The 11318-nt window shown below is 46.1% G+C and overlaps 1 protein-coding gene across 2 annotated transcripts; it reads left to right on the top strand.

Annotated features, from left to right (window-relative positions):
* The first annotated feature begins 7357 nt into the window (after positions 1-7357).
* Positions 7358-9621, top strand: socs1a (suppressor of cytokine signaling 1a). Of its 2 annotated transcripts, none has more exons than XM_017718337.2 (2): positions 7358-7508; positions 8688-9621. In XM_017718337.2, the coding sequence occupies exon 2, from the start codon at positions 8763-8765 to the stop codon at positions 9333-9335; it is 573 nt and encodes a 190-aa protein (XP_017573826.1). In that variant the 5' UTR covers positions 7358-7508; positions 8688-8762; the 3' UTR covers positions 9336-9621. The 2 variants fall into 2 exon arrangements, with proteins under 2 accessions (XP_017573826.1, XP_017573825.1); XM_017718336.1 differs by having other exon boundaries at positions 7365-7508; positions 8685-9621.
* The last annotated feature ends 1697 nt before the right edge of the window (positions 9622-11318 follow it).

Here is an 11318-nt window from a genome sequence, read left to right as displayed (position 1 = left end):
GGCTGGATGTTTTTGGTTGGTGGACTGTTCTCAGTCCAGCAGCGACACTGAGGTGTTTAAAAACTCCAGCAGCACTGCTGTGTCTGATCCACTCAGACCAGCACAACACACACTAACACACCACCACCATGTCAGTGTTACTGCACTGCTGAAAATGACCCACCACCCAAACAGTACCTGCTCTGTGAGGGTCCATGGGGGTCCTGACCACTGAAGAACAGGGTAACAGAGTATCAGAGAAACAGATGGACTACAGTCTGTAACTGTAGAACTACAGAGTGCAGCTATACGGTCAGTGGAGCTGATAAAGTGGACAGTGAGTGTAGAAACAAGGAGGTGGTCAGAATGTTATGCCTGACTGGTGTGTGTGTGTATAGCTGTCAAGTGGTGGTTCAGTCTCGAGGACAATAACTTGGTCATATATATATATATTTATATGTGTGTGTGTGTGTGTGTGTGTGTGTGTGTGTGTGTGTGTGTACACACATCATACAAGAAACTGTATGAAAACAGCCAAAATACTGTCTAATGCACTTTAGCAGGACAGAAGCGAGGGCTGTAGGTACTGATACTCTGTTTAATGCAGGGCTGATCTGATATCTTGTTTATGTGAAGTACACTGTGTGTGAGAGTCTGACTGCAGACGTACACGGTTAATGTAAAGTACAGTGCAGATCACAGTCAGATAATAATCAATACTAATAAATGCAGTTAAACGTATTTAACTCATACATTTTTGGCCGCTTTCATACGTTGAGTTTGATAAATTCATTTGGGATATATTTCTCCATATGGGTGATGCACAGACTGCAGCTGGAGAGTAACGCAGGGCTGATATTATCAGCTTCTGACCAGAAGGTGTGGCTCACAGTTTAACTGACCACTCAGGTCAAGGGCTGCAGGACTGCAGATAAGAGCGCGTGTGAGGGGGTTTTGTTAGAGCTCGCTCTGTCCAGCAGGTGGCGATATTTAACAGGATTTGAACAGGAGCAACAACTGGAAGTAAAAAGTGACAATGTTATGATGTTTATTTCAACTCGAGACTGATTAAAATCTGCTGAGTTCAATTACAACATAATTTCACACTTACACAAACAAAACAACATGTTGTCGGGAGAAAACCTCGCATCTCCAAAACGGTGACTTTACAGGAGAAGCTAAAAACCTACTCTACTTTTAATGGAAGTCAATGGAACCAGAACTTTTTCCAAGTCATTTTGGGCCGTTTCTTTTGGTCCAATCATCATGAAATTTACACACGATGTGAAGAACAACAGGCGTTTTCAAATTATATCAAAAAGTGAAAAACGGCAAAAATGGAGATACGAGGCTTTGATCTGTGATTATCAATAAATCTATAATCGTGCATGTATGAGTGGAATTAAGTAGTGCTGTGAAAAACTTTCAGGCAGTAAGTTTGTTTGTGCTTGTAACAACACTGTATAACATCGGAATAAACAGAAATCAACAAATAATACCAAGGATGTGAGGGTATTAAAGAGCCCATATCATAAAAACTGAACCATGAATTTTCCTCTTCCTCTTGAAAAAAAGTTTGATGCAGTACGTAGGCACTGATTAAAGTCTCAAACCCAGTCCATGTATTGATGCTACGCTGTCTGTTTTGAATTCAGTGTTTTTGTGATGTCACAACACATTTACATATATTCGCCTGTGCAGCGTACAGCAGTTTAGGGGGCCAGAGACGCAGCCTTGCGATTGGTCAGGGGAATGATTCTGGAAGTTTTACCCAAGATTAAGACTAGCCAGTTTACACTGACAGGAGTATGGTGAAACATATCGGTCACTTATTGGTCAGTGGAACATTGTTCAGTGGGTGTGTTCAGTATGTACCTTAGTACATATTTACTGTTTACCTACAAGAACAAGATTAATTGGATTAGAAGGAAAAGATTTAGGTTTAGGGGTTGGGGGGTTGGGGGGTTGGGGTAAAGTGTAGGGAAAATGCAGAATATGGGCCCTTTAATCTGCCGTTCACAAGAACACAGTTAGAAGAACACGCTTGGCTCCCGACCGCACGCCGGCCTAGAGGTGAGCGATATGGCAAAAGGGTAATATTATGATACTTTATCGATACACAATATGTCACGATACTTATTTTTTCAGATGTCTGATCAAAAAAAAAAAAAAGCCAGCATATATATTAAAAAAATACTATCAAAAACTGATTTATATTCAATATCTGGCACTAAATCCAGTTCACTGGGATCTCGTTCTCCTTGTGATGAAACATGCAGTCGGACTGTGTCTACAACTACTGATGATATACACAACATGTACAAAGGCATAACTCATCACGGTAATTAAGATTAAGAGACACTTATTAGTCCCACAAACGGGGAAATTCCACCTCCGCATTTAACCCATCCGTGAAGTGACACACCACATACACACTAGTGAGCACACACACACACACACTAGGGGGCAGTGAGCACACTTGCCCGGAGCGGTGGGCAGCCCAATCCGCAGCGCCCGGGGAGCAGTTGGGGGTTAGGTGTCTTGCTCAAGGGCACCTCAGTCATGTGCTGTCGGGTCTGGGGATTGAACCGGTGACCTTCCGGTCACGAGGCTGGATCCCTGACCTCCAGCCCACGACTGCCCCCAAATGATTAATGATAAATATTGTCATGGCCCAGCCTTAGTTCAGCTATGGCATGGGTTTGTTCAGTTCCATCAGCTGGTACAACATCAGGGACTGATTAGATAAACCCGGGGGCACAAAAGGCCCCTCACGATCACAAACGATGTGTTCCCCCTTTCGTTCTACAGTTTTTATGGTATAGAGGTGCCAGTTAGAGGTCGTTCATTACGACAGATCAACGCTTAGATCGGCTCTACAAGCCTGTTCGTTTACTTTTTATTTACTACCAAAAACCCAGCAGTGCGTCATGGGAGCGTTTAAACGCAGCGCGTTTCACACCGAACCCGCTCTAAATGACTGTTTACATCTGAACTGCTCAAACACGCCGAGCTGGCGCGTGGATTTCCCCTTCAGAGGAGGAGGGAAAGCAGGTGAAGTGATCGGGCGTAGTGAAAGTGACAGCAGCGTTTCTAAGCAGAGCGCCGTGTTAGAGGAAAGTGCCCAGAGCTGCGGGAGAGCGAACTCTGTGTTGTGGTTTCAGGATGAAGCCGCAGCTCATGTGACTTGTAAGAATCCCTCTGAATGTGAAAGAGATCCAGAGTCGGTCATCAGTCAGTTTCAGTGAAGCTGAGGGAAAGAAAGCAAAACGAGACCTGAGCCTGTAACGAAGGAATTTCTGAGCCTGCATTCCAACCAGGCGCACTTCCAGAAACTCCAGCTGAACTCAAAACGAGAGGAAAGGGATGAAATCTGACCTGCAGTGATTCTGGATATAAAATGCAAATATTTATCATTACTTCATTATAGTCATACACTATATACATTCAAATATAATCATAAGACATTATGCAACAAGTATAGACCGTACTATATACATACATACATACATACATATATATATATACTTTGATTTGTAACAATAGTTGCTATATTGAACCATCATACACAGAACCTTATTCAAATGGTTCCTTGAGTGTCTAATGAACCCTCAAAGAAAGAACCATTTACATGACGTGTGAAATAAATATCCATAATCGATTATTACACATAATCAATATTATATGATTTATGATGAAATAATGATTATTAGACGGGAAATAATGTATTCATCACTGTAAAATGAGCGAGGCTGTGCATTCGAACCCTAACTCTATTTTAAATATGACATTATATATACTATAATATAAAAGCTCGTAAACAAACAGCGCCCTCTGCCGCTCTGCCGGCGGAAGTGCGCGGCCCCGCTTCTCTTTCACTTTCAGTTTCCTGTAAAACACCTGCATGACTGTAAGAGCAATCCCAGCTCTGGCACGCGCCCTGGAGCGAGATCCCGTCCGATCTGCTGCGCTACCTGCACCCGCTACACTGCGAGGCGTCCTCTGCACCTGAGCAGGTGAGTGTGCAGGGTTTGAGAGCTGGTTCTCCCACGTCATGCGGGACAGTAATAACAGGGGCTGGCCTGGGTTAAAGGGCCTATACCCCACATTTGCATGTGCTTTAGGTCCACTTATGAAGTGTTGTGGTTCCCAACCTCTCTTTATCTCATATGCAAATGAGCTCTGTTCTGACTGGCTGTGGCTCAGGCCAAAAGCAGCCAACACTAAAACCCTTATTACAGCTTTAATGTGAATGTGAAGTATATATGTATATATGCATGTGAAGCATACGCTCTTAATGGACTATGTTCTATGCGCACTTCAAGAACCCTTTGCATGTTTAACCGGTTCTCTGCATCATGAAAGCGTTCTTCTGATTGATGGAGAAAAAAAACAACTATTTGAACATGGTTCTTTTGTTGTATCAAGCTTGACATCTTACCAACAGCAGAACCCCTTTTGGTGCTACATGGAACCCCTTTTTAAAAAGGTTCTATATAGACCCGTATAACACATTCTCCATCAACCTGAAGAACCATTTCAAGACGCAACGAGCCCTTTAAGCATGTACATGGTTCTTTGATTGTTCAGGGTTCCACACAGAACCATTTTCTTTACCCTCGAAGAACCATCTTTTTAAAGAGTGTGCATCACTGCTGTCGGAAGAGAACCTCGGTAACTTTACAGGAGAAGGAAAAAACCGACTTCACTTTTAATGCGAGTCAATGGAACCAGACGTCTTTCCAGGTCATTCCTGCTCATTTCTTTCAGCCCATTCGCCATGAAACTTACACACGATGTGAGGAGCAGCAGGTACTTCCCAATTACATCAAAACAGCAAAAATGGACATACGAGGTTTTCTTCAGGCAACAGCGATATGTATGCAATTATATGCAAATGGGGGAAATAAAAATACAATAAATCTAAAATGCTGCATGAAGTCTGGCAAACTTCAAGACTAAAAGTGCAAACTCTTTTATTTGTAAATAAATAAATAAATAAACGCCCTTATTAAAAACCTCAGGTTATCAGCCCCGCGCACGCAACACAGCAGGTGCTCGCTTATACCGGCTGCGGTGACCCGAGCCGCTGGTGAAGCGTTGGGACGCAGCTCTGGAGAGAAGTGGGCCGGCGGCCCGTCTGCAGTAAATGCAGAGTTTCTGAGAAACGCAGGAGAAATGAAAGTGGCTGAGCGAGTCAGAGAGGCCGGCTCCACCACGTCACCGATCACAGATAGCGCGCGCCAGATTTCACTTTCACAATGAAATCACTGTTAGAACCGGCGCCTCTGTGCGTCTTACAGCCAGAACCGAGCCGCTACCGGCAGAGCCGCTCCGCAGGCCCAGCCTGAGCGCGCCGGTTAGACGCGGTGGCGCACGGCAGATCCAGCGGCGGGAGTCCGCACGGGGAACTAAAGACCTCCGCTCGCAAGAAATGAAACCTGCAGCTGCGCTCGCGTGCACTGCGGCCCAGTTGCGCTTTACGAGGAAGCCCAGGTCTCCTCAGCTCCGGCGGCCAACTGCGGCAAAGTGCGGCCAACTGCGGCAAAGTGCGGCACGCCGCTAAAATGCGCGATTTGCATGTCATAATAGTTTTTCTGTGATTGCACTCTGTTACAATTTATGCAAAATAAGCTTAAATCACACAAACCAGATGCTTTCTGTGTTCAGTCTAGCTTTCCAAGTGAGTGGAAAAGGCCCAGATCATGGATTATGGAAAGCCAATCAGAGCAGAGCTCATTTGCATATGCCATTCTGCAGGGCAGTCACAACAGCTAAAGAGAGGCCCTTTAAAGCGGATTATGATCATTTTTTGACATATAAACCCAGAAAAATGCCACACAAGGAGAAAAATGACGAATATAATGTACTGTGGAATAACCAGAATATAATATGTTTAGTGCATGAATATTCAATCGATTTGAATTAATATTCATAACTCTGACCGTTTTAAATGGGCCTCTGATGAGTCCAAAACTACTGAGTTGGTCTCCTCAGGTTTCACCAGTAGGGGGCGCATTTAAACCAGTGCGGCTCTAAGATGCAACAACAATCAGACCCACTGTAAACTGCGTGCTGAACTGCTGAACTGCTACTCTGCTTGTTTATGAAAATTAGCTGATGCATTAAAAGCCTTACCAGTTTAATTATGCAAATTTATACTGTTTATTTATGCACGGCACTTAAAACTTGCAATGCCAAGCTTGTATACAACAGCAGAACCCTTTTAGGTGCCAGATAGATCCATCTACACCACGTTCTCCATCAATCTGAAGATCCATTTCAGCATGCAAAGGGTTCTCTACACTGAACTCATGGCTGCCTTCACTAAAGAACCCTTGAAGAACCGTCTTCTTACATCTTTTTTACACACTCAGAGAGCGGATAAACGGTTCTGCGCATCATGAAAGGGTTCTTCAGATTGTTGGAGAATGTGCTGTATGGTTCTATATAGAACTTTCCTGCAAAGGTTTCCGTTCTGTATAGCACCAAAAAGGGTTCTGCTATTGTTACAAGCTTGGCATCGGAACATTGGAAGAACTCCTGGGTGCTATAGAGAATCTGCAGAACATTCTGAAGAACTCTTCCATCACGCAAAGTGGTGTATAAAAAAAAGACGGTTCTCCAGGGGTTCCTTAGTAAAGGCAGCCGTAAGTACTAAGCAGATCCCTTTGCACGCTTAAGCGGTTCTCGGCATGGCGAACGCATTCTTCAGACTGTTGGAGAATGTGCTGTAGATGGTTCTACATAGAACATTTTTGACAAAAGCGTTCTTCTATTATAACAACCTCGACATCGTAACGATAAAAGAACCTGTTCGGTGCTGTACAGAACCCCTTTTCAAGAACGTTCTATATTAACAATCCTTAAAGGTTTGTTTGGGTGTTCGTGGTTCTTTCCAGAACCCTTTTCTTTACTAAAGAACCTTTGGAAAACCCTATTTCTTAAGAGTAATACAACAGCAGAACCATTTTTGGTGCTATACAGAACCGTACACAGCACATTCTTCATCAGTCTGAAGAACCATTTCACCCCGCTAAGGGTTCTCCATGGAACTCATGGCTGCCTTTCCTAAAGAACCCTTAAAGAACCGTCTTTTAATCTACTCCTCCTCGTGATGATGATGATGATGATGATGATGATGATGATTTTTATTATTGTGTCTACTCGGGTTGTTACTGTTGTCATAGTAACCCCAGGTGGTCTGAGCGTGAGAGCCCCGCTGAGAGGCGCAGACAGAGCGCGCCCCCTGCAGGCCGCGGCGGGCGCGTGCAGGGCAGCTCTGGACTCTCTGGTTTCACAGAAGCGCTGCGCTAAAGCGAAAGTGAACTTTCTGGGAAGTGGGCGGGGTCGGAGGAGCGGCGCGCGCTTAAAGGCCGGGCCCGGTGCGCAGCTCGCGCAGACGAGAGAGAGAGCGCGAGACGCACCAGTTCTGGCTTCGCGCGGAGCAGCAGTGGAACCAATGGCCGCTGAGCACACACGTTCCTCCCTCTGCTCCCTCACTCTCCTCCTGCCGGCTCCTCTGAACGGTAAGCCTCGAGTCACCGCGCCTCCCCTGCCTTTAAGGTGGAACACCCCCCCCCCCCCCCGTCCCACCTTAAACGCAGCCACTTAGACTTCACCCGCTGCGCCTTTTAAGGTGGAACGGACGCGTTTGCCGCAGTCCGGAGAACCCGGTGCTTGTTTTTAAAGGGCAGCTCCACCGCCTTTTTTAAAATTTCAGTCTTTGTGACATTGCATGTGGAAGCCTCGCTGCAGAGAAGCCGCTCGACTCGTTTACAGTGGCGGTGATAGGACCCAGACGTCAAAACGCAAATCTGACCTACTACTCAGCGCAAGCAGAGGATGCCGGTTAATGAAACGGTCAGAACGGTCGCGAAGCAGTGTGTCAGGCACGTGACTGAGCTTTAAAGGTGGACGTCTGGTTCCCATCACCACCACCGTGAACGCTTCACTTCGTTTACTCCCTTTACAGAAAAAAAAAAAACTGGTGGGAGTTTCTTTGGTTTGCTTTTGAACTGAACGCAGAACTGGTCCCAGAAGTGAGCGGTGTGGCTCCGGCTGGTTTGAAGTGATGAAATTTCCTATTGTTGTGATCAACATGACAGGGGTGTGAAGGGGCTTTGTTGTCTTGCTCTGTGCCAAGCTTAACTGTGCAGTGTTCAGCTCCTTAAAAGGGGTTGGGGCCAGTTTTACAGACCGGGATTAAGCCCAATCCCGGACCACACTGGATTCCGATTAGAGATTCTGTGTTGAAAGGAAAAGAAATGCTTAATCCGAGCTGCAGAGTTAAGTATAGACTGCTGTAAGCGTGGACTGTGGACACTGTGTACGTCTGGCTGGAGCGGAGGGCTGTGGTTTTGCTCACCACTTTAACAAACTGTCATCCTAATCTAAACCTGCAGTTGCAAAGAAAGCTATTTATAAGATTTAACCCCTCGGTTTCCTCTCCACGCGCTCATCCAACGGGCTCCTTTGCAGTGATTAGATGGAGAACGGTGGAGAGAGTAAAGTGAGGCACAGTCTGTTAAAGCACAGCATCTGAAGACTATCTTTATTTTAAAGATCTTACCAGGTCAGGTGATGCTTTGAGCAGGGGAACCCTTTGCATCTCTGCAGAACCGTGCTCGATAAGGAAATCTGTGCATGTTAAGAACACAATGCATGGGGAACTTTCACTGAACCGGCTTTGTCTTTTCCCTCAGCAGATCCTGTGCGCCTCATCTAGATGACTGTGACGAGGTACGCTATGGGAGACCACGCAGGCTGGTCTTCCCTGTAGGATGGTAGCGCACAGTGCAGTGGAAGACACTTCAGGCACAGCGGATCACAGAGCCCAAAGGTCCAGGCCCCACCAGCCCACGGAGGCCCACACACACTTCCGCTCCTTCAGGAACGAGGGCGACTTCAGGATCATCAACGAGACCACCTCCATGCTGGAGGAGAGCGGCTTCTACTGGGGACCCATGACCGTGGAGGAGGCCCATCACAAGCTGAAGAAGGAGCCCGTGGGAACCTTCTTGATCCGGGACAGCCAGCAAAAGGACGTGTTCTTCACGCTGAGCTACAGGGCTCCTGCAGGGCCTGCCAGCATCCGGATTACCTTCCAGAACTCCAGCTTCAGTCTGGTCGGGAGCAAGGAATGCTTCGACTCCCTGTTCAAACTGCTGGAATACTACACCAGCTCACCCAAGAAGAGCCTGGTGCAGCCCTACAGGAAAGTGCGGGTGCAGTCGCTGCAGCAGCTGTGCCGCAAGCGGATTATCGAGACGTGCGGCGGGCAGGCGGCCGTGGACGGCATCCCTGTGAATCCCATCCTGAAGGACTTCCTCCTCTCCTTCCCCTATCGGCTGTGAAGTCCCCACGCAGCGCATTAAGGCACGGCCGGAATATGCGTACGCAAATACTTGACAGACTCCAAGAGGGCCGGTGTTGTCGTGTGAAGCAGGCACTTTGTAGCACATTGTCACGAACCAGACTTGAACACTCCGTGGCCAAAGTTTACGTCCACTCTGAATGTTTACACTATGCAGGGAGCTCCGCTTCCTCGGACTCTGATTCTTTTGCTATGCAAAAAGCTCTATTTTTATACCAGTATTTTTATAGTAGTAATAAATATATTTGTAAACCTTTCAAAAACGAGTTCTGCCTTTGGGAGTTTCTTTGGTTCTCGTCTGATCACACTGCCAAAAATACGTGCTGGTAGACAGGTTGGCTCAGGGCCTGCTGGGGAACCCACCTGAAGGTATCATGATTCGTGATTATACATGTTATAAAAGGTGATTTTAGATCTATTTTTTTAAGATCTGGCAGGTTTTAGAGATCTGACAGTGGTGCCAGCAAGAAGAACCATGCATGTGCATGTGAGGAACCTTCAAAGAACAATTTAAACATGACAAGGAGGCTCTTCAACTTTAAAAAGGTTCATCTCAGTCGAAAGGTAGGCCATCCTCTTTAAGAAGAGCCCTCTGAGTGCTGCCATAGAGGGACCCTTTCGCTTCCCGTGCTTGATAAAGGTGCTTGTGCATGTGAAGAACTTCTTTACAGGTTCCGTTAATAATTTAATGGTCCTTCACATCACGTGGAGGCCACTAAAGCATGACAAAAAAAAAAAAAAAAGGTTCTTCTCATGTGCGAAAGCCACTGAAAGGTTCTTGGGTGAACCAGAAGCCACTCGGGCACAATTTTTTAATGTCTAGCTACGTCACCTCCCAGACGGCGTAGACTTCCACCCAAAGTACGGTGTTTTCTAGATTACCCCAGACGTATGCATGCCTGCACTCGCATTCCTGAAATGACAAGCACGCCAGGGCTCTCTGGAACCTGCTGCAGTCTGATTAATCTGGGTAGTGAGCAGGGGTGGAGCTTCGGTGACCGTAACTCTTCATGGCTCAGACACGCATTTACAAGAAACAGAGGGAGTAGTGGTGAAGAGGGTGGGGGGTGGGGGTGGTGGAGGGGAAGGCGGAGCTTGTGAAGTACACAAAGAATGCTGCCAATAAAATGCTTCAGCACAGGCTTAGGGGATTACTCAGAAAGTGAGTAAGAGCGAGATAAGGGCCGCAGTCTCGGGTGTTCACGTAAACTGTAGATCAGTGATTAGAATTCCATTCAAGGAAGGAGGAAGTGATTTTTCTTTTTTTATGTCACCAATATTGCGGTCGAGTGTTTCCTGGCTTGGAAGGAAAGAAGAAAAGTACACAAAGTACCCGTGAGCCTGGAGACGGGCCAGTGTTTGGCTTGTATCTCAACCTCTGCTGTGTTATCAGACGCTTGAGCAAGTTTGAGAAAGAAAAAAAAAAAAAAAATTTTTTTTTTAATTATTTATTTATTTATTTATTTATAAACAACACGAGCCGCCCAGTCTGAACTGTAGAAGTGATCTATTGTAGCTTTCCAGAGCACGGATGTTCCGCGGCGCCCGGTCCTCCGCGAAATCGCGGCGTTTATGAAAATGTACGATTTGACTTTTGACTCATGAATGAAGAATTCTTGAAAGCTTCCTGATTTTTTTGAATCACCACACTGTCTTGAAATCGGCGCTGCTTACTGAGAAGCACCCCGGGGGTGAAACTCAGTGCGGTGGCCCATGACGGAAATCAGAGAGAGAACAAAAGCACCACTTGGCGCTATCTCTCATCTTTGTCAAAGATCTGGACCGTATCTTCCTAAGAAATCAGACCTGCGAGTTCTGCTGAAGGCAGATTTCTGGCGAAACCGTGCAAATCAAAAATCGAAGGTGTGGTGAAGTGTTTCAGAATTCGGCGCAAGTTTTAGTATAACGTGCTGCGCAAAAACGAACTGAGGAGATAAAAGCTCATAATTAAGCTGTAGCTCTG

Source organism: Pygocentrus nattereri, chromosome 14 (genome assembly GCF_015220715.1).
Source record: "Pygocentrus nattereri isolate fPygNat1 chromosome 14, fPygNat1.pri, whole genome shotgun sequence".
Lineage (NCBI taxonomy): Eukaryota > Metazoa > Chordata > Actinopteri > Characiformes > Serrasalmidae > Pygocentrus > Pygocentrus nattereri.
This window is presented reverse-complemented; position numbering and strand designations above follow the sequence as displayed.

Excerpts from the sequence above, each read along its gene's own strand:
- socs1a (XM_017718337.2), top strand. The coding sequence starts at position 8,763 with ATGGTAGCGCACAGTGCAGTGGAAGACACTTCAGGCACAGCGGATCAC.